Source organism: Lampris incognitus, chromosome 15, assembly GCF_029633865.1.
Source record: "Lampris incognitus isolate fLamInc1 chromosome 15, fLamInc1.hap2, whole genome shotgun sequence".
Lineage (NCBI taxonomy): Eukaryota > Metazoa > Chordata > Actinopteri > Lampriformes > Lampridae > Lampris > Lampris incognitus.
This window is the reverse complement of record NC_079225.1, coordinates 13,532,778-13,553,923: the sequence shown is the minus strand read 5'-3', so window position 1 is coordinate 13,553,923 and position 21,146 is coordinate 13,532,778. Positions and strand designations below refer to the sequence as shown.

Sequence of the window (21,146 nt, the reverse complement as noted above, 5' to 3'; positions counted from 1 at the left end):
CCTACAGACACAATTGGCCGTGTCTGCGGGTGGGAAACCAGATGTGGGTATGCTTCCTGATCGCTGCACTAGCGCCTCCTCTGGTCAGTCAGGGCACTTGTTCAGGGGGGAGGGGGAACAAGCGTGATCCTCCCGCGTGCTACGTCCCCCTGGCGAAACTCCTCGCTGTCAGGTGAAAAGAAGCGGCTGGCGACTCCGCGTGAATCGCAGGAGGCGCGTGGTAGTCTGCAGCCCTCCCCGGATCGGAAAGGGGGGTTGGAGCAGCGACTGAGATGGCTTTGAAGAGCGGGGTAACTGGCCAAGTACAATTGGAAGAAAAAAGGGGGGGGGTTGACTGGAAATATAAGCTAAATTCAGGTCTTTTTTGGGGTCCCATTTTCTCTTTGCTGTGGTGGTTCGTCGCTGCTGAAAGACTAGAGAGAAACACTGGTCTATAAATCTAGACAATCAGAGACGCTGAGGGCCTCCTTCCCCTCTGCTTCTCCAGCCGCGTCCCCACAGGTGCAGTTTAGCTTCCCTGAATGTACCAATACCGCCTCACTAGTGATGGCTCAGCCGGGCTCCCGGGGAACCTGTCCGGGCGGGAGCCATCGATTCTCTGCTTAATTGGGGGCCAATTGCTTGTTTTGTGTTTTTCCTCAAAAAAAAGAATAAATCGTTCATGAGCCAGTCCCCTCCCCCCTTAGCTGCTCATCCGCATCACCGTCACCTTGTACCAACATGGCTTACCAAAGTTTTTACCGAGGCCGTGGGACTGAGGCCTGCCCAACAGCTCTGAGTTCAGGAGCACTGGTCCGGGGGTGGTCGCTGCAGCACAGGACCATGGGAAAGCCTGTGTGTATCAGACCTCTGACTGAAATGTGAACTTTAAAAAAAAAAAACAGACTTTCTGTAAAAGGAGAGGCCACATCTCTCCCTTTAGCAGGAAAGTGGATCTTCTTTTCCTTTTGCACGACCAAAAGACAATACTTGAGAAACGGGTGGCCCTTTGAAAGGGAAAAAAAAAAGAAAAGATATTTGGATGAGGATGTTCGAGAGATATGGTCAAATTGAAATTGCAGCCACAATAAAAACCAGAAGACACATATTTACACCCGAGTCATTAGTTCCAGCCCAGGCATCGAGTACAGTCACTCCTAAAAGCTAAGGCTAAACATCTCGCCAAACGATTTGCCTCGGTAAATAATGTCACGTGTTGCAAAGGCACACTGTCGTAGGGCATGTTTTCCTGACAATTCTGCTCTTCGGCAGCATTTCTCCGATGGTGTAACTGCAGCTTTTGCTACTGAGAATTATAGGCTCCCGACGAGTCACATCGTGTTGTTGCCATTCTTCGACATTTGCTATCCAGAGTAACACAACGACGACAACAACAACACAGCTCTACATGCAGTTTCAGTTATCACTGAAGCAAAATGATCCGTCGTTCCCCATCAGTAAAGCCGCCGTAGGCCGGGCTGATAAAGCCCGGTCATTTCTATGAGAGGCTCATGATTGTGAGAGCATTTAACAAGCCTAGCATAAGTTTAAAATAAAAAGAAAACTTTGGGAAGGCTTGCATTCATTTTTTCCTTCTGTTGAATGATTAAGAGTGGATTGCAGTGGCATTCCTTCCCTACATCTTGGAAGTGCAAGCTAATTTAAAAAAAGGTGCTGAATCCATAATGAAGACTGGCTAATCACGATGTCTGAAAACTACATTCATTCATTCTATGCAAGTCTTTTGTTCGGATATATTGTTATGTCATTTGAAGATTTGCGGTGATGCTGGTTTTCATGTTAAACCCCTCATGCAAGTCATCGGCACTGGGAACAGAGTGGGTTTTTCCGAAACTTTTAATGGATAATTGTTTGCATGAGCCTCAGGAACTGCTAAACTTGTTTCTTTTTCATGATTTTGTCAAAATAACCATCCTATTTATTTTCCTCTTAGCATATATACTATAACCTTAAAGTTTGTGGGTGAGATTCCTGAAAGTATATAGTAGTACAGTAGCACAAAGCAGAAAGTCAATTCTGATGTTCATTGCACTTTCCTCGTGCATTTTCTTAACATGTGATGTGATGCATTATATTCGACACTAAAGTACAAGCTAAACTCTTCACGTAATGAACATTGGCCTGAAGTCTGACAAGTTTATGGGTCCGGTAAAATTGGAAAGCCTAATTTGGGTTTTTGAGTAATCCTTAGTCACCGCTCAAATGTAATAGAGGGGAAGCATAGTTTCAGATATTTAACCAAAGTCATCTAAAATCACCTTAAATATATTTTAGTACAAAAATAATTTTATCTTCAGATTTTTATTTTTATTTTTATTTTTTTTGGTCAAAAAGGAAATTTAGGTACAAAGTCATAGATTACCCTATCAAACTGTGCTACCTGCTTAACTCACTACGCAGCAGTTGTGTATGTTGTTATCTGGCTATAAATGATGCGTCAGACCATGTAATCTGATGGGTCCTGCAGACCACTCCCAGGGCTGGAGCTGTCAGAAAATCAAGCAAATGAACAAAAAATGAAAATATTTGATTTGATATACAGCACATATTATCTACGTCTTTCCTGGTTAACATGCATAGTCATTTAGCGTCATTATAAAATGATGGAATTTTAATGTCAGAAATAAAAAAAAGCAAATCCATCACAAATGCAGCACATAATTTTCATGATTAGAAAATGCAACTTCCCTGATTACGAAGTAACCCTGTGATATTTATGGAAATAAAATTCTGATTATTATTGCTGCAGAAAATTCAACTGCTAGCTTATCAGTTGACATCATGCAACTCACCCATACTATGAATAAGTTTAATTAAATGTTGCAAACATTCCCTTAAAAAGTTCAACATGTAGCAAAATTGTTGGATGGATCTGAATATGAACAGATAAAATATATATATAACAAAATACTGAAGAGAAAATGGGTAAAGCCATCTAAAATACTCTGCCATGAAACCATGTTTTGTGTAAAGAAATATATAGTTGTGTATAAAATACAGACTGTTTATCCAGTGTGCTGTTATGTAATTAATTAACCCATTTACATTTTCTTACCACTGAGAGATCTAATGAAACTACTGTGCCACCGCAAAGATGTCTCGTGTATTCAGTCCAAGGCTTTTGGTTGGAATCTGATCTCATTTAAAAATCAACAAAAATTGTAATCCTGCTTGAATATAAATCTTTTTCTACCCATAAGCAGTGAGCCCCTCCTCTATTTATTCAAAAATTCCTCAATGAAAAAACCTTCACTATGTTTTGTACTGGCCACGTTGCAATTTTCAGGGATCTCAGACTACAATGTTTTGTCAAAATGAGAAAGGATCCAAGACCATTGAGTTTACCTTGCATTGGTTAGCTTTTGCTTGATTTTAATTATTATATAAGTAATTCCTATGTGTGATATTTTTCTTGTGTTCATTTCTGTTCTCTGCTTATTGTGGTGTTCTTCCTGTGACTTTTTCGGTTATGGCGTATGTTGGCCTCATGTATTTTTTCATAAATTGATATAAAACGTTGTTTCAATGTGTTTCATGATGTTTATGGTAATTTGAACGGTGAATGGGGGTCATAGCTTTACAATTGCAGCCAAAGATTAAACTGAACAAAAGATTGTGAGTTCAGGGCAGGTTCCTACAAGACGCTGTGTGTGTGTCCGCCCCGTCACACAGTCACACAACACAGTCACACACACCCACAACGCACACCCACACCTGATGCACAGCATGACGCAGGAACAGCAGCTCTCACTTTAATTCCCTTCAATATGTGTTGATTTTGTACAAAGACATCCCTCTTAAGTTTGTTTGCTGTTTTTGTTTTTGTTTGTTTTTGTTTTCACTTTAGGCGCCCGTAGCTTAGCTGGGGGGCGTAGAGTGTACGGTAGGTCTGGTAGGGAACTACTTTATTCATTGTTTTTCTATGTTGTATACATTTTTTTTCATACATTTTGTCCTATTCATTTACATTGGCCATTTAGGTAAAGTTAGACACATTCCCAGTTGAAGAAGCACTCATGCTCACGCAGTCTGTCACAGTACATTTAAATGTTTTCCTCTGTTTGCCACTGAGTACATTCAATACAGGTCACCGAATCCCAAAATACTACACAGCTTGCTGCTATTTACATATGGATATATGGACAAGCAGAGACAAACAGATCTAACTAGAGCCCTGCCGTCAACCCGTGTTGGCTTTATTTGAACATTTAAGCACATTTCTAACTATTCACTGTATCTAAGAAACGTTAAGAGATGCATTACTGCTCTATGTACATTTGGACGGCACATCTTTTTCTTGGTCAGTTGCACCAGATTTACATGAGATGTGCATATAACCTCCTGTCAAAACTCACATTTTATAAGTACACAGTTGTTTATTTGGTTTGGTTTTATTTGTTCATTACGTTCAGTTTTATTACTATCAGTATTAAATCACCCTCTTGCTTTGACCATTGGACACATTTCTTTGTTTTAATGAACAACAGGGAGGAAAAGCAGCACACAGGGATGTGTTTCTGTGTCGGGTGTTAAAGGCATGCGGCAGGGCAGCTTATGGCCAACGTAACAGTTTTGTTTTACAAACCACCACAAATCAATGCTGCTTTTGGATAATAACCCTATTAATGTTGTAATATATGGCAAGGGCGTTTATCTTTTAATACGTTCCAGTTTAACAGCCTCCCACCAGTGCAGCAAAGGGATTCACCATTTTACAAGTCATAGTTCTGAAAAGAGACATCAATCTAAATTGTCTTCATCTAAAATTAATTTCAAAGGGAGAAAGAGCCACAGGTAAGAGGCATTTTGTGGAAAGGGGGTGGAGGGTAGATGGATTGAAATGCTAAGTCTATATTACATGGCAACAAACTGAATTTTGGCTGAATCAAAAAATATTATATTGTATTATATCATAAATATTCTCAGTTTTAGCTTGTGGGAAAGTCAAACTGCTTGCAGTCAACAACAAAATCTGATACAGGAATGTTAGGTAGTGGAGTCAGAGTCAGGGGTAATGTGTAAAGACAGTTGTTAGGTTAAATGATTAATGTAGCTTTACTCATGTATTTCTAAATGGCCTTTGAACATAGCTAGCTTTGTGTGTATGTGGGGGTAAAAAAGAATGGCTATAAAATGTTAAGTAATAATGAAGAGAAAACCCTTATAGTTTTGTTCCAAACTTTTTGGTCAAGTCAACATTTTTCCAGTTAAAATACTATGAAGAAGATTTTTAATCTCGTTTGTTTGGGTATTTAATTTAAACATTTAACTCCAATCCCTTCTTACGAGCGGAAAGGCAATGAAAGAACTGTTAATGTTTGCTGAAATGTTTTTTAAGCCATTGATTTGTAATGGTTTGTTGTGATATTCCATACATAAAAGGTTAATCCACTTTGCATCCATGGGGGCATCACCACTGTATGTATATATGTATGTGCTTATGGACAACATGCTCGTTTTATTGTACTTCCAACACCTCTTGTGAAAATGGCGACAAACTACCTCCTTTAAAAGCACCACCAGCGAGATCAGCTGGAGTTTATTGAACTATACACACCTTCAAAAAGTCCCGTTATTTGTCCTCTGTCAAATCACCCATCCATCCAGCCATCCATCCATCCATCCATTGATCAATCCCTCCGCTCATCTACCGAAGCGAACCACCTGTGCCATACTCAAGCTCCTTTGGAGGCCTGACAACTTATCAATATTTGCCTTTTGAGGGACCAGAAATTGTTCGTAGAAGAAGACGTCTAATTTTGTTAGGTCATCCTCTTTTTAAGCTAATCCAGTCTCTCTGTTGTGCATACCACTGAAGCAACGGCCTGTAACTAAGTACTATCTAGAGCCGTGTGCATGCTGGGTTTTTATTTCCCACACCAAACACTGCACCAATGGATTTCACTAACAAGCACGCCGTCAACCAGCAAGGCTGGCTCTGGTATGGGATATCAGCTTGTGTAGTATTTGGTTGGTATAAAACCTCAATAACACATGAATCGAGGCTACTGCCCAAGAGAGAGGTAATTTTGATTAGGGCATCAATAAAACATTCTGGTTAAAAGTTGGGTTTGACTTTCCTTGAAAAAAAAAAACCGTTCCAGAGAAAAATTATCATTCTAGACTCTATGGTCCAGATCCTAAACAAGGATTCGTTTCCACGATTGAACTGGCATATTAACTGATGTAGCACAAGGCCTTACAGTATTTAGTTGACTACCCTAAGGAGCTCTTTTCTAGACTTCAAAAACAAGCCAGTTTCCTAGCAACTTCTATAATGTAGTCATATTTACCCATTCGCTGGGCCGCCCTAGCTTGAACTCCCCCTTTGTGTTTCGTGTTTTCTCTTGTGCACCTCTATAACTATTATTGAGTTTTCTGTCCTTTGTCATTGTGTTTTAATGCACACAAGCTAGCATTTCAGTGTTCATAATGCCAACTAAACAGACGAGGCTTAGCTTGCGTCGGTGCATAAAAAAAAAAACTGTTGTGCCCATGCTCATAAAGCTGAATGTTCACCTGTGTGTCTGTTAATGTGCCTCTGTGCACTTCATTCAAGTGCTCTGACCACTTGGAATTTTGGGCAAGAGAGAGGAATGTTTGGAATATCTGGAGTAGTTGTATTGAAAGTACAGCAAGACAAGGGCTTAGATCCTTATGATGGATATTACTAATGGTTACACTGATTAATGCAAAGATGGAGAGAAACCCAGCAGTGCCACAAGTAAATCCAGTTCTCATGGTTAAGTCAGTAAAGGGTCAAGCAAGACATAGTGCCATGCTCATTCATCATTCATTTTTCATCTTGTCAGAGAATTACGAGTCACAACTTTGTCACATCTATAGCCCCCATGCCCATACCCATAACTTGTCAGACACTCCATGTCATGAAATCAGTGCACCCAGACTTGAGAAAGAACAGTATCTCACCAGCCTTTGGTACCAATCCAATTCCACATCAATGGCAAGGACGGCCTTTGGCACAAAATGGAGGGAGGCGGATGGAAACAGAGGCGGTCCAGCCGAACATGTGCAGCGAATTTTCTGAAATAAAGTCTTGACCATGAGGAAGCAATGATCTGAGAGGTTTTGTTCAAAGAGCAGGAGCCAGAAGGTCTGTGACATATTCCCTATAACCCACTAAAAAGAACTAGGAAAATGAAAGTCACATTTCATGTAAAGTTCATTGCGCCATAGTTATTTCAATGCTCCCTAGGAAATTAGTTGTGGATTGTTTCTCAAATGTATATAAAGAGAAAATGTGCACGAAGGAAGTAATTGTAATTTAACTTTGCTACTTTGTAAATGTGTACTTATCAAGGTCAAAGGTGCCATCTAACAGGACTGGGCCTACAAAATATTTAAGTGTGACCTCATATGATGCTGCCAAGAAACAAGTGAAGATTTGAAATGACTTGCGTGTTATATTTGAAAAAAAAAAAGAAGGACTAAATTGGGTGACCAAAACCCTTATCACAGAAATAAATTGCCGAATAATATCCCTTGTTACAAAACAAAATGCAAGTCTGATATTTTCTGCTTTTGAACTTTTCAACAAGTGCTTCCACCCACAGCACATCTTTTACCCACTCTCCAATGTACTGTATCTAAACTGTTGCAAAAAGTACAGAAAATATCGTATGGGCAATAAATGGTAGGACCTTTGTTCAGAAGATAAACGTTCTCTGCCTCGGCATACAGTTTTCTGTGCCTCTCATGTCTTAAATCTTGTTGCTCCCTCTCGATCCTGCAAAAATGCCACTGTGTCAACTAAAATGTTCCAATTAAATCTCATATTTGTGTGGCACTTCCTAAAGTATCTGTTGTTTTGCTAATACAACTGTTGATTCAAATGTCTGTCTCTGTCTCTTCTAAGGCTTGGTCTGCTCATGACACCTTTTCTTGGCTTCACAATATAATAATGTTGTCCCATTTCTTTTACAAGCCCAATTTAGAAATTTAGGTTAGCTCTTCTTGTGGTAGTAACAGTAGTTTTATGCTCATACGTGCGTATTACATTTCATTCCTTGGGGCCTTGGTAAAGAAAAATAGTACTGCTAAAAAAAGATAGTACGGCAATTATTATCTCATAATTACATGAATATGTGCAAGAAATAAACCATCCTCTAGTTTAAACTTAAGATGATGAGGTAGAATTTGATTTTATTAATGAAGCCCCCTCAAACAACTGTTAACGAGTTGACTTGAAATTCATACTTGTGTGATTTTTTTTATTCACAGTCTGTCTTCTGTGTCCACATCCTGTATCTCCAGTCTGCCGTTACAATGCTGCAGTCTGCATATCCTCTCCTGGAGATTCACTTGATGCATGTTCCTCTATCTCTCCTGTCCTCTGCCCTTTTTCTTATGTGTGGATGATTCTTAGTGTGTGCACAACAGGTCATGATACATAGCCGGCATTTTCAGGCAATGCAGACGGGCAAATTTACTGAACAACATAACGAAAACGTGTTTCAGCCGCACCATTTGATCTGCCGTTCCTTCATAACTCTATTTGGCTCCGTCAGGATGTGCAAACTAGTGTATTCTTACTGCCGGTCCCAAGCCCGGATAAATGGGGAGAGTTGCATCAGGAAGGGCATCCGACGTAAAATATTTGCCAAATCGAATACGTGGATCATAAATCAGATTTCCATACCGGATCGGTCAAAGCCCGGGTTACCAATGACCGCCACCGGTACTGTTGGCCAGCAGGGTGCCGGTGGAAACTGTGCTACAGAGGAAGATGCAGAGGACAAGACGAGATGGAAACAGATGAGCTGCTGTGGTGATCCCTAACGGGAGCAGCCAAAAGTAGTAGTAGTAGTAGTAGTAGTAGTAGTAGTAGTAGTGGTAGTAATAGTAGTAGTGGTAGTAGTCTTTCACACTGAAAGCAATGGTGCTGGTCTCCATTGACTCAGATCTTTGCTGTTTGGATCATTGTCCTTTGCTGTTCTCAAGTCCTCTTTTACACGTCCAGTACAACAGTATTATTGCTAGTAAAATGCCCCTCTCAATCTTTATGGGCAGGGTAGGTAGGCAACTCTCCATTAACAAGGGACAAAAACCAGGTTTGTTAAAAGTCACCATAACAACGCTCGGGGGAAATGCTGAAACAACGCTGCCTATCGGCATTGTCCATTAACTTGCCAGATGTATCACTGACTTTAGGTAGTCTTCTTATTGAGGGTAAGAACACAAATAACGCTGGATGCAAACAGTGTCGTAGTCACCTCCATTTCCTTTTCTATTCTTTCCAAAGTGAAAAGACAGCTCTCAAACCCTCTATTTGGGGCACACACACACAAAAAAAGTTTAAATACTCGAGACAAGGTGCCCTCCACGTGAGGTGGCTTAGAGTGTTCTCAGTAACTGGGAAGAGACTGTTGTGACCCTATCACACACTTTAAAATCCAGCATATTCGTGTTTTATCTTCAATACTGTATGACCTTATGCCAGCGATACTCATTCCTGTGCCATAGAGGGCCACGTGTTTGCCTGTCCCCAAGTGAAATCCTCTGCTGTGGTGTTGGAATGAAAACCCAAAAATACATGCATGGCCCTCCATGGCACATGTAGTTGAGTGTCGCTGCCATAACCATGATTATTAAAGGGGAACCTGTAAGTACTTGCATTATGTCACTTGAGTGCGGGTTCTGCAAATCTTGCTTTGAGTTATGGTAGGTATGGAAAGATGAACCACAGCATGTGTGCTCGGAAGTCTAACATTTACCACCGTCTGTATCCTCTCTAACTGTTACTGCTTGCTCCCTCCAGGAATCCAGTTTCGTCTCCCTACTTCCTGCAGTGTCGACCGAGCACAGCCACCTCCAGGTACACGTCCGCCCCCGTCTCTGATCCTTACCTCCATCCTAGCGAAACAGGCCTCACTCACAGCCATGCTTGCAAGCAGGACCGAGTTATGTTCTGCAGAAAGATAGAGTCTTTTAATTTTTTATTTGTTGTATTGATCTATCCGTAAAAAGTGAATGCCCATTTTGCTTTGCTTTAAGTGCAAATTAAAATTCATTTATTTTGATTACTTTTTTGGTCACTTGGGACTTATCCTTAGAATTATGCAGTTAATAAATCAGTCTCGTTAAAAGACTTACAGAATCTAATGGCACTGCTGCCATTATTAAGTCAAGTCAATTTTATTAGTGTAGCCCAATATCACAAATGTGCCTCCGGGGGCTTTACAGCAACACAGAAACTGTAGGGGGAAAAGAAAAGTTGTGAAAAGGCAAAACAGTGATATATCAGATGGGGAGAAGTATTGGGTGTGGGAGTTTGTATTGTTTTGCAGACTCACGCTCTGCTTCTAAGTAAGAGAAGGCCCGCTTTGTGAAAATGCCCCCTCTGCTTGACCGAATGCTTCAACTTGTCAGTTTCTTCATTTTCCAAGAATTTAACATCACAAATATGTTTATGGAGGGCAGCGTTCCCATTTTATAGCACGATACTCAATGCACCTCCAGTATGTGGGGCCTTATTTGACAAACTGCCCAGTGCTGCATTATCCTCCAAACAGACTAACCAAATTCAAACCCAGCCAAACGCAGCTGCAAATCTAGAAGTCATCTGCTTTACTCCCAGTATAAATCACATCACTGTGTCAGTTATGCCATCTTCACAGACTGCAGTGGGGTTGACCAGGGCATGCTTAATTCATAAGCTCCATTAAGTTGTTTAAATAAATACAGGCTTTTGTACACCTTGGTAATCCCACCAGCTTGTTCCTGTGCATGTGTCTGGCAGGCTCTGGTTCCATTACCAGTCCTTCATTCCTTAAAAGTAGAAGAGACGATTTAACTAGAGTCAGGTTGCCTCATCGAATGGATCATTAAAAGGGGAAAAACAGTCATTTAAAAGAAAATGACATTATTCTAGAGGCATGATTAAACACGATTAAATACTGCAACGGGCTCCTCCATGCGCATTTTGTAAGAAGGCGGTGGGGAAACCACCAAATGCCAGCGTCATCAGCATAAACAGCAACACCCTGTTCAGCTGACACTGCCAATCAGCGTTGTTTAGCCTTGGCCTTACGGCAATGGACGCTGGCTTCTATAAAAGAAAAAAGAAGAAAAAAAAAGCCAGCTAGGATGTGACTGCCCTTTTGATTTAAAAAAAAAGATGATTCACTGTTATGGAGTCACATAAAGTATGTTTTATGCCATTTAGCAGTGTCTCGGCCTTATCTCACCCATTCATTTTACAGATGCTGTTTGCACTTATTAAGGTAAGGTAGACGGCACTCGCAAATGAAGGAATGATAAAAGAGATGGCGAGTGGCGCATAAACCTTTCTCCTGTTCGAAAGCAAAAATAGGAGAAACTTGAGAGCATTGAAAGGATGGATCCCTCTTCCAGGACAAATAGGCCATACAGGTTCTGAGTGGGCAAGGTTGAAAATGAGGTAGAAGATTCAGAAATAAAACACTTCATGAAACCACTTGGTGACTAACACTTAGTGATAATGAATCCTTGCAGAGCAAAATGCAAATAAACTCAAGAAGCCTGCTTTAGAATGGACGCGATAAACAGCCGGGGCAGGTGCCGAAACCCAAGAGCTGAGTGCGTGTTTACTGTTGTGTGGTAGGGCTGTGGTACTCTGTTCAGTTGTTGATGCAGCTAACTGCTCAGGGAATAAAATGGTCCTTGTGCTCGGTTGTTTTGATCAGATGGTATTGATTCTCAGATGGGGTCGGGGGGGGGGTAGTGTGAGGAGTTGATGATGATCTTGCCTGTGCACTTCCTGGACCCACAGTAGAAGAGATCCCTGAGGCGGGTTAGGTTGTGGCCGATGATCCTATCTGCTGACTGGAACATGTATCCCCATCTGGTTTTGTCCCATGTGATGCTCAATTCTAAAACAGACATTTTTGGAAGAGGTTAGGAAGAACTGAGTAGAAATGAAAAGACATCGTCTGTAGCAGGCTTAACCTCTTCAGCTGTTGTAGTAAGTACATACACTGTCTGCTAGTTCTCTTTATGGTGATGGAATCTAGGCCTGTATTCCCCCCCCCCCCCATTTCTGATGCAGAAGGAAAATAATCTGTTCCCACATTCCCTGAAACCTGAGTCATAAATTTTCTTTTCTTTTGGTAAGGGAGGGCTTTGCCGGAAGTCCATGATCATCTCTACAGTCTCCACAACAATAAGCTTCAGGGGTCTTTTTGCATGCGCCATGACACTGGTTGCTCAAACTTCTTCTTGTATGCTTAATTATTGCCATTACATTTACAGTATGTCCAGTCTAGTCAAGTCAAACATTATTCATTTAGCACATTTCATACACAGGGCAACACTGTGCTTTAAATTGAGACAATCTCTGTCGATGCAGTCCCCGGTCTCGTCAGATCCGACTATGGCCGGACTCGATGAAGCAGCAATCATTGGCAACGCTGTCTTCGGGAGGGGGGTGGAGTCGGCTTGTGTTCATCACATGAATGCGTCTCTGTGTTTGGGGGGGAAAAGCAGTGGTTCGGCCTGGATTCACCTTGTCATGAAAGTGGCGAGGCGTCTCCTTTGAGACTGCCGGCCGGAGAGACGCAGTTGGCGAATGCAAGCAGTACGAGGGTGGGTGTTTGAACTAAAATAGGGATCGATTGGCCACTAAATTGGGAGAAAAAGGGAAAAATTAGAAATAAATTTATGAAATAAATAAATAAAGAGACAATAAAATCAAAACACAATCATAAAAGTGCAAATGTAGAAAATGAATATGCATATCAACAGGTGTTAGTGCAGTTATATAGGAATCGGAGCAGAATATACAAATATCAAAATATACAACACACACACACACACACACACACACACACACACGCACACACACACAGCCCTCAAGAACTTAGCCGTAGGCTGTTGTATAAATTAAGATTTTTAAACTGCTTTTAAAAGTGCTCAGTGTGAGGGCCTCTCTCAGGTCCTCGGGCAGGGCATTCCATCTACTTGGGGCGTAAATACTTAATAAATACAGCTTTAGCGTTAGCACGAGGGATGTTTAAAAGCCCACTGCCTTTGGACCTGAGAGATCTTGCTGGTTTGTATCTAATTAGCTTGTCTTTTATATACTGAGGTGCAAGGCCACTTAGAGCTTTGTATACAAGTAACAGAATTTTAAATTCAATTCTAGTTTTGACAGGGAGCCAATGCAGAGATCTAAGAACAGGTTGTTCATATTTTTTTAGTTCCGATGAGAACATGTGCAGCCACATTTTGAATTAACTGTACTTGCCACACAACTGATTTTGGGAGGCTGGTGAATAGACCAATAGAGTAGTCTAGTCTACTTGTTATAAATGCATGCATTAATTTTTTCAGTCCGATTTTGATAGAAAGCCCCTTAATTTTGAAGTGTTTTTAAGATGGTAGAAAGTTGATCTTGTGAGATGACTAATGTGGCTCTTAAAATTTAGATCACCATCGATGATTGCACCCAGATTTCGAGCTTCACTTTTGCATTCCAAAGACAGAGAGCTGAGATGAGCTGCAATTCTCTGTCTCTGAGTCTTTGCACCAAAAATTAGTATTTCTGTTTTGTCTTTGTTCAGTTGTAAAAAGTTCTCTGACATCCATAGATCAATATCATCAATCCACTGAGTTTGGGAATATATGAGAACTAGATCATCAGGATATAGGGATAGTTACAGTTGTGAATCATCTGCATAATTATGGTAATTTATTTTGTGTTTCTGTATAACATGTGCGAGTGGGAACATATACAGATTAAATAGTAATGATCCGAGAATCAAACCTTGGGGTACTGCACATATAATACCCACTTTGTCCGAGGCAAAGTCTCCAATGGACACAAAGAACTGCCTGTCCTGTAGGTATGTTCTAAACCAGTTGAGAACCGGGCCAGATAGGCCAACCCATTTTTCTAATCTCTCTAGTAAAATATCATGCTCAACAGTGTGAAAGGCGGCACTGAGATCCAGGAGCACAAGAACAGTTAATTTTTTAAAATCCATGTTCCTACGCAGATCGTTCACAACTTTGATAAGTGCTGTTTCTGTGCTATGGTGAGATCAAAAACCTGATTGATCAATGGCTAGAAGGTTGCTTGACATTAAATAGTTATTAAACTGAGAACAAACTGTTTTTCAAGTATTCTGCTGAGGAATGGTAAATTGAAGATGGGCCTAAAGTTCGCAATAACTGTCACGGTTGCTCTTCTGTTTTAAGTGATGTTTCTGGAAAACTGGAGGGTAGGTTCATTTCTGGATCTTGAGGCACTAATGTTGTGTCTAATGGCAATAACTTTGTTACTGAAGGATGTCGGCAATTGCTCACATTTTTCAGTGGACACCATGGAGATGGTTGGAGATAATAAGTTGATAAACAGTAGAGAAAAGCACTCTACTATTGTTAATGTTTCAAATAACTCCATTGACTTCATGGACAAGGTCCAAGGCGTAAAACTGGAACCGGATGAAACCATGGTATCCTACGACGTGACCTCGTTATTCACCTGCATCCCAACCATGGAGGCTTTGGAAACTGTGAGGCAACGTTTGCTACGGGATGACACCCTCCACAATAGGACCAACCTCAGCCCAGACCAGATTTGCCAACTGCTGGACCTTTGCCTGAACACTACATATTTCCAATTCAGGGGCCAGTTTTACAGACAGAAACACGGCTGTGCAATGGGCTCACCAGTATCGCCCATTGTGGCCAATTTATATATGGAAGAGGTAGAACACAGGGCCCTGAACTCCTTCAGAGGAACACCTCCGAGCCACTGGTTCAGATATGTGGACGACACATGGGTCAAAATCCAAACGCAAGAGGTGCAAGCGTTTACCAAACACATCAACTCAGTGGACAAGAACATTAAGTTCACAAGGGAAGACGTAAAGAACAACAGTTTGCCCTTCTTGGACTGTGACGTCCACATTGGGGAAGACAGGAGCCTCCACATTGGGGTTTACAGGAAACCTACACACACAGACCAATATCTACTTTTCGACTCACACCACCTGCTGGGACACAAACTGAGCATCATCAGAACTTTGCAACACAGAGCTGACAATGTGCCCAGCAGCACTCAGGCCCAACGAGAAGAACACAAACACCTGAGGGGAGCTTTAAAAACCTGCAGCTACCCCAGTTGGACCTTTGTGAAAACTGCAACACGTTCCAAAAAGACCAACCGGGTGAGCAACGAGGAGAAAAGGAACAGAAGGAAGAGCACAGTCATCCTATATGTTTCTGGGGTCTCCGAGAAACTCAGGAGAATTTTCAACAAACACCACATCCCGGTATACTTCAAACCCAGCAACACACTCCAACAAAGACTGGTTCATCCCAAAGACCGTGTACCACACACCCAAAAAAGCAATCTGGTGTATGCTGTACAATGCAATGAGGATTGCACTGACCTATACATAGGAGGAACCAAACAACCACTACACAAACGGATGGCCCAACACAGAAGGCCAAACTCCTCAGGACAAGACTCAGCAGTCTATCTACACCTAAAGGAGAAGACACACTCCTTCCAGGACAGCAACGTACACATTTTGGACAGAGAAGATAGATGGTTTGAAAGAGGGGTGAAGGAAGCCATCTATGCGAAACTGGAAAAACCAACCCTCAAGAGAGGAGGAGGTCTGCGACACCACCTGTCTCCCACTTACAATGCCGTCCTTTCATCTCTACCTAGGAGACTCAAGAAGCCTAGCCTCCAAGAACAACAGTCGGTCACTAACGGCTCCAACGACTCTCATGACCACTGAACAATGAAGTCGAAACTAACACCCCCAACGACCATTGCTGCTAAACAAATGCAAATCAACAGCTCCGATGGCGACGGGTGTGGCCAAACATCGGTACACAAAAGAGCCACTCATATCTATGGCTCTGTTAACGACGGGCGTTGGTAAACATCAGATCACAAAGAGCCATGGACATCTATAGCTCTGTCAACGACTCCAAAGAGGATAAATTCTGGGTCTCATCACCAGCCAGTCAGACTAGCTTGGTCTAGTCAGAAAGGCACGAACTGAGGAAGCCTCTTGGATGAGAGGCGAAACGTCTTCACAGATATATACCAAGTCCAGTTGCACTTGATTCAACTCCTTTGGATAACCATGACCTGGATGAATGAGAACATTCACAGACATATTTTCAATAATGATTTTAGAGAAGACTGCCTGGCCTGTTTAATTTGTTTGTTGTAGTTATTCAGTCTCTCCTTGTAGATTTCATGGTGAACCCGAAGTTTAGTCTTTCTCCATTGCCATTCTGCCTGGTGACACTGTCTCTGGAGCTGCCTAACTACACACACACACACACACACACACACACACACACACACACACACACACACACACACACACACACACACAAACCAAAATAGAACTCTTTGCCACACTTAAACACACCGACGTCAACAAAGATCTGCTACACTTACACCACACATTTCTTAGTAGAAAATGCAATTTCTTACCTGATGGCTTCAGCTTTCCCTTACAACCATCTTCCTTGTCTTGTTTTCCTTGTCTGGGTGCAAAATCCTTTACAATGTCTTTAAAGTCCATCTGTTTAGCCAGTTCACACTCAATGGCAAATATTGCGTATTACTTATATTTAGGATGAACATAATTATTGCTGGCCTCCATGATGCCCCCCCCCCCCCCCGTGGCTGAGCACTAGAAAGCTTTCCCCTTTTTTCTCCCCTTATGGGCAGCACTGGTACTTGGATACCACTGTCCATGGTTTTGCTTTTGTTCCCTCAGATGGCAGGGCTACTGATGGACAAGAATAGTACAGGGTTTTGTTTTTGTTTTTTTTGGGGGGGGGGGCTTATTGACACTCATCCCTATGTTGAGAGGCAATTGGAGGGTTAAACGTCTTTTCCTTACACAAGCCTGTCATCATTTTGTTAATGGGCCAACTGAGGATGCATGTAGTGTAATATAATAGTACATAAAATATCTATTTTCCATCCTCTGAAAAACACTTTCAAAGTATGAGTAAAAATCAGTACAGCTACCTAACATACAGTACTTTCATACTTTAGTATCTTTGCTTAGGGAATAGTCAGTATCTGTAATTTCAATCACCTCCAGAGCCGAGTTCGTTTCAGACAGCAGTGGATAAGAAAGACAATGAGATGAACTTATCTTGCCAGTGACGTTTCTTAAACCTGAACTTACTGGAAGACGAGCAGGAACTTTACTTCAATTAAGAAGGTGGGAAAAATCCTTGCCCTTTTTGTTAAGAGTATCTTTTTAGTGTAAGCCATGGGAGGCTCGGAATATATTTTTTTTGGGGTTGAGGAGGGTAAGCAGACAGCACTTAGAGACTTAAAGCACCATCAGACAGAGCCAGCACCAGCTATGGCCTGACACTGTGGTCCAACGAAGCTATTTGTTCACAGATGGAGTAAATGAGGCTTATGAAATGAAGACACATAGACCCAACAGCCACTACGGAGTCATGAGTCTTGAAAGTAAATTTTCACCCAGTAAAAGTTTGGTGTAACAGATTTCCACTTTGTGGTCCCATTCAATGACTCTTATGCCAGTTGTACACCAAACTGGTAATTTTCAACTGTTTGGGCAATTGGGGGCACTTGTGTCTGAAGGTCGGTTCAAATTATCTTGTATTGTGAAAGGGTTCAGCACTCAAGGCTTTGACCCTTCAACAGCCCGAGACCCATCACAAGCAGATGAGATTTTTAAAATGTGTTTGATTTGGTCAGGGCCAGACTGCATGGCAGGCATCCTGTTGTGTGAATTGTTCCACACTTGCCAAAATTGAAATTTGAGAGCACTGCAACTATCTAGGTGAAGTAGTAGTTGTAAACTATGGTTTCTTCAATTCAGTCAGATTGCTGTTTATGAAGATCTGTTTATTATCCATGGATAGGCACTCTCAATTAATGATTGAACAGCCACCAGAATTAGGGCCATCTGTTTGATGTTATGATCCAGTTTAGGTAGGTGAACTGATCCGTGGTAATGTGGAAACAATCCAACATTGTAGTAACTAAATCTAAAGATGTACAATCCCAGTCATAAACTTGGACACACCTACTCGTGTAGTTTTACTTTAATTTTACTAAATTTCACTAAATTACAAAATAAAAAAAATGTTGGGTTGGAGGGGATGGGGGCATTTCACAATGTTTATTTTCTAAATTTAAAATCATTTTGGAGGGGCGTCTGGGTAGTGTCGCAGTCTATTCCATTGCCTACCAACACAGGGATCACCGGTTCGAATCCCCATGTTACCTCCGGCTTGGTCGGGCGTCCCTACAGACACAAGTGGCCGTGTCTGCGGGTGGGAAGCAGGATGTGGGTGTGTGTCCTGGTGGCTGCACTAGCGCCTTCCCTGATTGGTCGGGGCACCTGTTCAGGGGGAGGGGGAGGGGGAACTGGGGGGAATAGTGTGATCCTCGCATGCGCTACGTCCCCCTGGTGAAACCCCTCACTGTCAGGTGAAAAGAAGCGGCTGGCGACCCCACATGTATTGGAGGAGGCATGTGGTAGTCTGCAGCCCTCCCCGGATCAGCAGAGGGGGTGGAGCAGTGATCGGGACGGCTCAGAAAAGTGGGGTAATTGGCTGGATACAATTGGGGAGAAAAAAGAGGGGAACTAAGCCACACAAAAAAAAAAATATATATATATATATATATATATATATATATATTCTAGAAAGAAATTCAGATATAGGCAATGATTTCAAGATTTTGAAAAACACATTCGGTCAGGTCCAAACTTCTGACTGGTACTGTACTTTGTCAAATTGGACGTTGCTGTTAATCAGTAGAGCCAACACATTAGCCTGTAAGCTACGTAACCATGTCCAAGACGGCACCTTCATTAATTACATAATGTACATGTCGTGGTAGTGTCTTAGACATTGGCAACAGACACAAAAAGAAGAGCTTTCACAACAGAACCATGTGTGGGGGAACTTTTCTACTTGGGCCATCACAAGGATGAAGATATTTATTCTAATCAACTCACTGCTGATGGGAAAAACACATTACACGTTTGAGCTGAAAGATGGTAGACTTGACCCTGTCAATCTTTTGAATGTCTTTTCCGTATATGTATTTTTATGAACAACAACGAGGCGCTTATAGGAATATATTTAAATGATGTTCTGTTGGGTATCTAGCCATCTAACATAAATGCTACTTGGTAGAATGGAAAACCAGCAGTACTTGGGATCCCAGGACTGGAGTTGGGAACAACTGATGTAGTGTGCTCTCATTTCCAAGGAGAAAGCTTGAATTTTCTCGAGAGCAGCTGTTAAGTCTGGCCTGCCTGTTTCGGGCATGAGATGTTAAGAGTTTAGGATATATAATTAAAGCTGTATTCTGTCAGCTTCTGAAGAACCTAATGGACAGCTGGAGGAAGAACCCTGAAAGAGCCATCTCAGATGGAATAAAAGTAAAAACCCTCCCCTTGTTTACCTCAGATCAGTAGCCAGAAGCCAGTGAACAGTGTCCAGACATATGGCGGTCTTGACTAAATTATGGATTTTTCTCTTTTGTGGTATTCTTCAGAATCCTTCTGTTTACACACTGCCTTGTGCAACCCAGCTGAAGGCATGAAGCAACCTTATGGAAGCTACTTGCCAATCCATTTATGAGCCCCACTAAGTCTGATAAAGTATTTAAAGGGAGCGACACACTGTGAGTTACTGTTAACTCAGCATTCACAAAGAATATCATTCAAGAGGATTTTCATTTGTTGGCATTAAGTTAATGCCTCCCAAGAGCCAACATTAAGAAGTGGCTCTATCATAGGTGGAGGAGGACTCCGTCAATGTGAGCCTGAGCATCCCATACTAATGGATGAAATAACCAACCCCCAAAAAGCACTTGTATTGGTTATCGTTTGGAGCTTGGAGAACAGCTAAAGCCTTCACTTAACAGCAGCACCGTAGGCCCAGTAGGAGCTGTCTGACAGTAGTGGGTTTCCAATCAGCCAATGGCAGCTGGTCGTGAGTCCCTGTTTACTTTAGCAGTTTAGCGGATTTGGTTTCGATACCTTATACAGCACTATAGATGGACAAACTTTGCATGATAATAACCAAAACAGAATTTGTCATAAATCTTGGGAAGTCATTCAAAATGTATTACAACTAGGGGCATCTGGGTGGCGTAGCGGTCTATTCCACTGCCTACCAACACGGGGATCGGCAGTTTGAATCCCCGTGTTACCTCCGGCTTGCTCGGGCATCCCTGCTGACACAATTGGCTGTGTCTGCGGGTGGGAAGCTGGATGTGGGTACGTGTCCTGGTCGCTGCACTAGCGCCTCCTCTGGTCGGTCAGGGCACCTGTCCGGGGGGGTACTGGGGGGAATAGCGTGAGCCTTCCACATGCTACATCCCCCTGGTGAAACTCCTCACTATCAGGGGAAAAGAAGCGGCTGGTGACTCCACATGTATCAGAGGAGGCACATGGTAGTCTGCAGCCCTCCCTGGATCGGTAGAGGGGGTGGAGCAGCGACCGGGACGGCTCAGAGGAGTGGGGTAGTTGGCCGGGCGCAACTGGGGAGGAAAGAAAAAATGGGGGGGGGGGGTCAAAAAAAGAAAACGTATTACAACTAATAAGACACACTGATTACGGTCCATGTGGAAAGTCTCATGTCACTCATTTTAATTTCATACGGGTAAAAATGTATTCGGTAACAGAAATGTTACAATTCAGCCTCGCAAAAGAGTGAAAATGTCATATTTCATGTTGGTTGATTCACCCTTTCCTTTTAATTTTAGTATCCACCCACTGCGTCTTGTAAAAGAAGAGCAGCCCTTTTAAGCTGAAGGAAGAAATCTAGGTCTCGTCTTAGATGAACACGATTTTGTATTTTCCTTTTTGTTGAATTAATCACCTATATTTCCAGTTGATGTGAGTATATTAGGGTGTGTGAGGGAAGCGCGCCTGTGTGTGATTACTTTAACATGTTCCCCTGTGCAAGGCACCTGACACTTGTCCTATTTAAAGTGGTTGTATTCAGCGGAATAATAATAATAATAATAATAATAATAATAATACAGAATACACCATATAAATGAATTAACTGGCAAATGGATGTACTGAGTGGTTGGATAGATGCGCTGGTGACAGTGAATGAGCTGGTATTTGCATACTCATTTGAGCTACCTCTCC

The 21,146-nt window shown here is 42.0% G+C and overlaps 1 protein-coding gene across 1 annotated transcript in view; it reads left to right on the top strand.

Moving 5' to 3' along the window:
* Positions 1–21,146, top strand: part of LOC130124950 (disks large-associated protein 2-like) — a 90,523-nt gene that overhangs the window by 49,284 nt on the left and 20,093 nt on the right. The window contains exon 5 of the mRNA XM_056294323.1: positions 9,779–9,835. Coding sequence (XP_056150298.1) covers positions 9,779–9,835 — 57 coding nt within the window. The remainder of the gene's footprint in view (positions 1–9,778; positions 9,836–21,146) is intronic.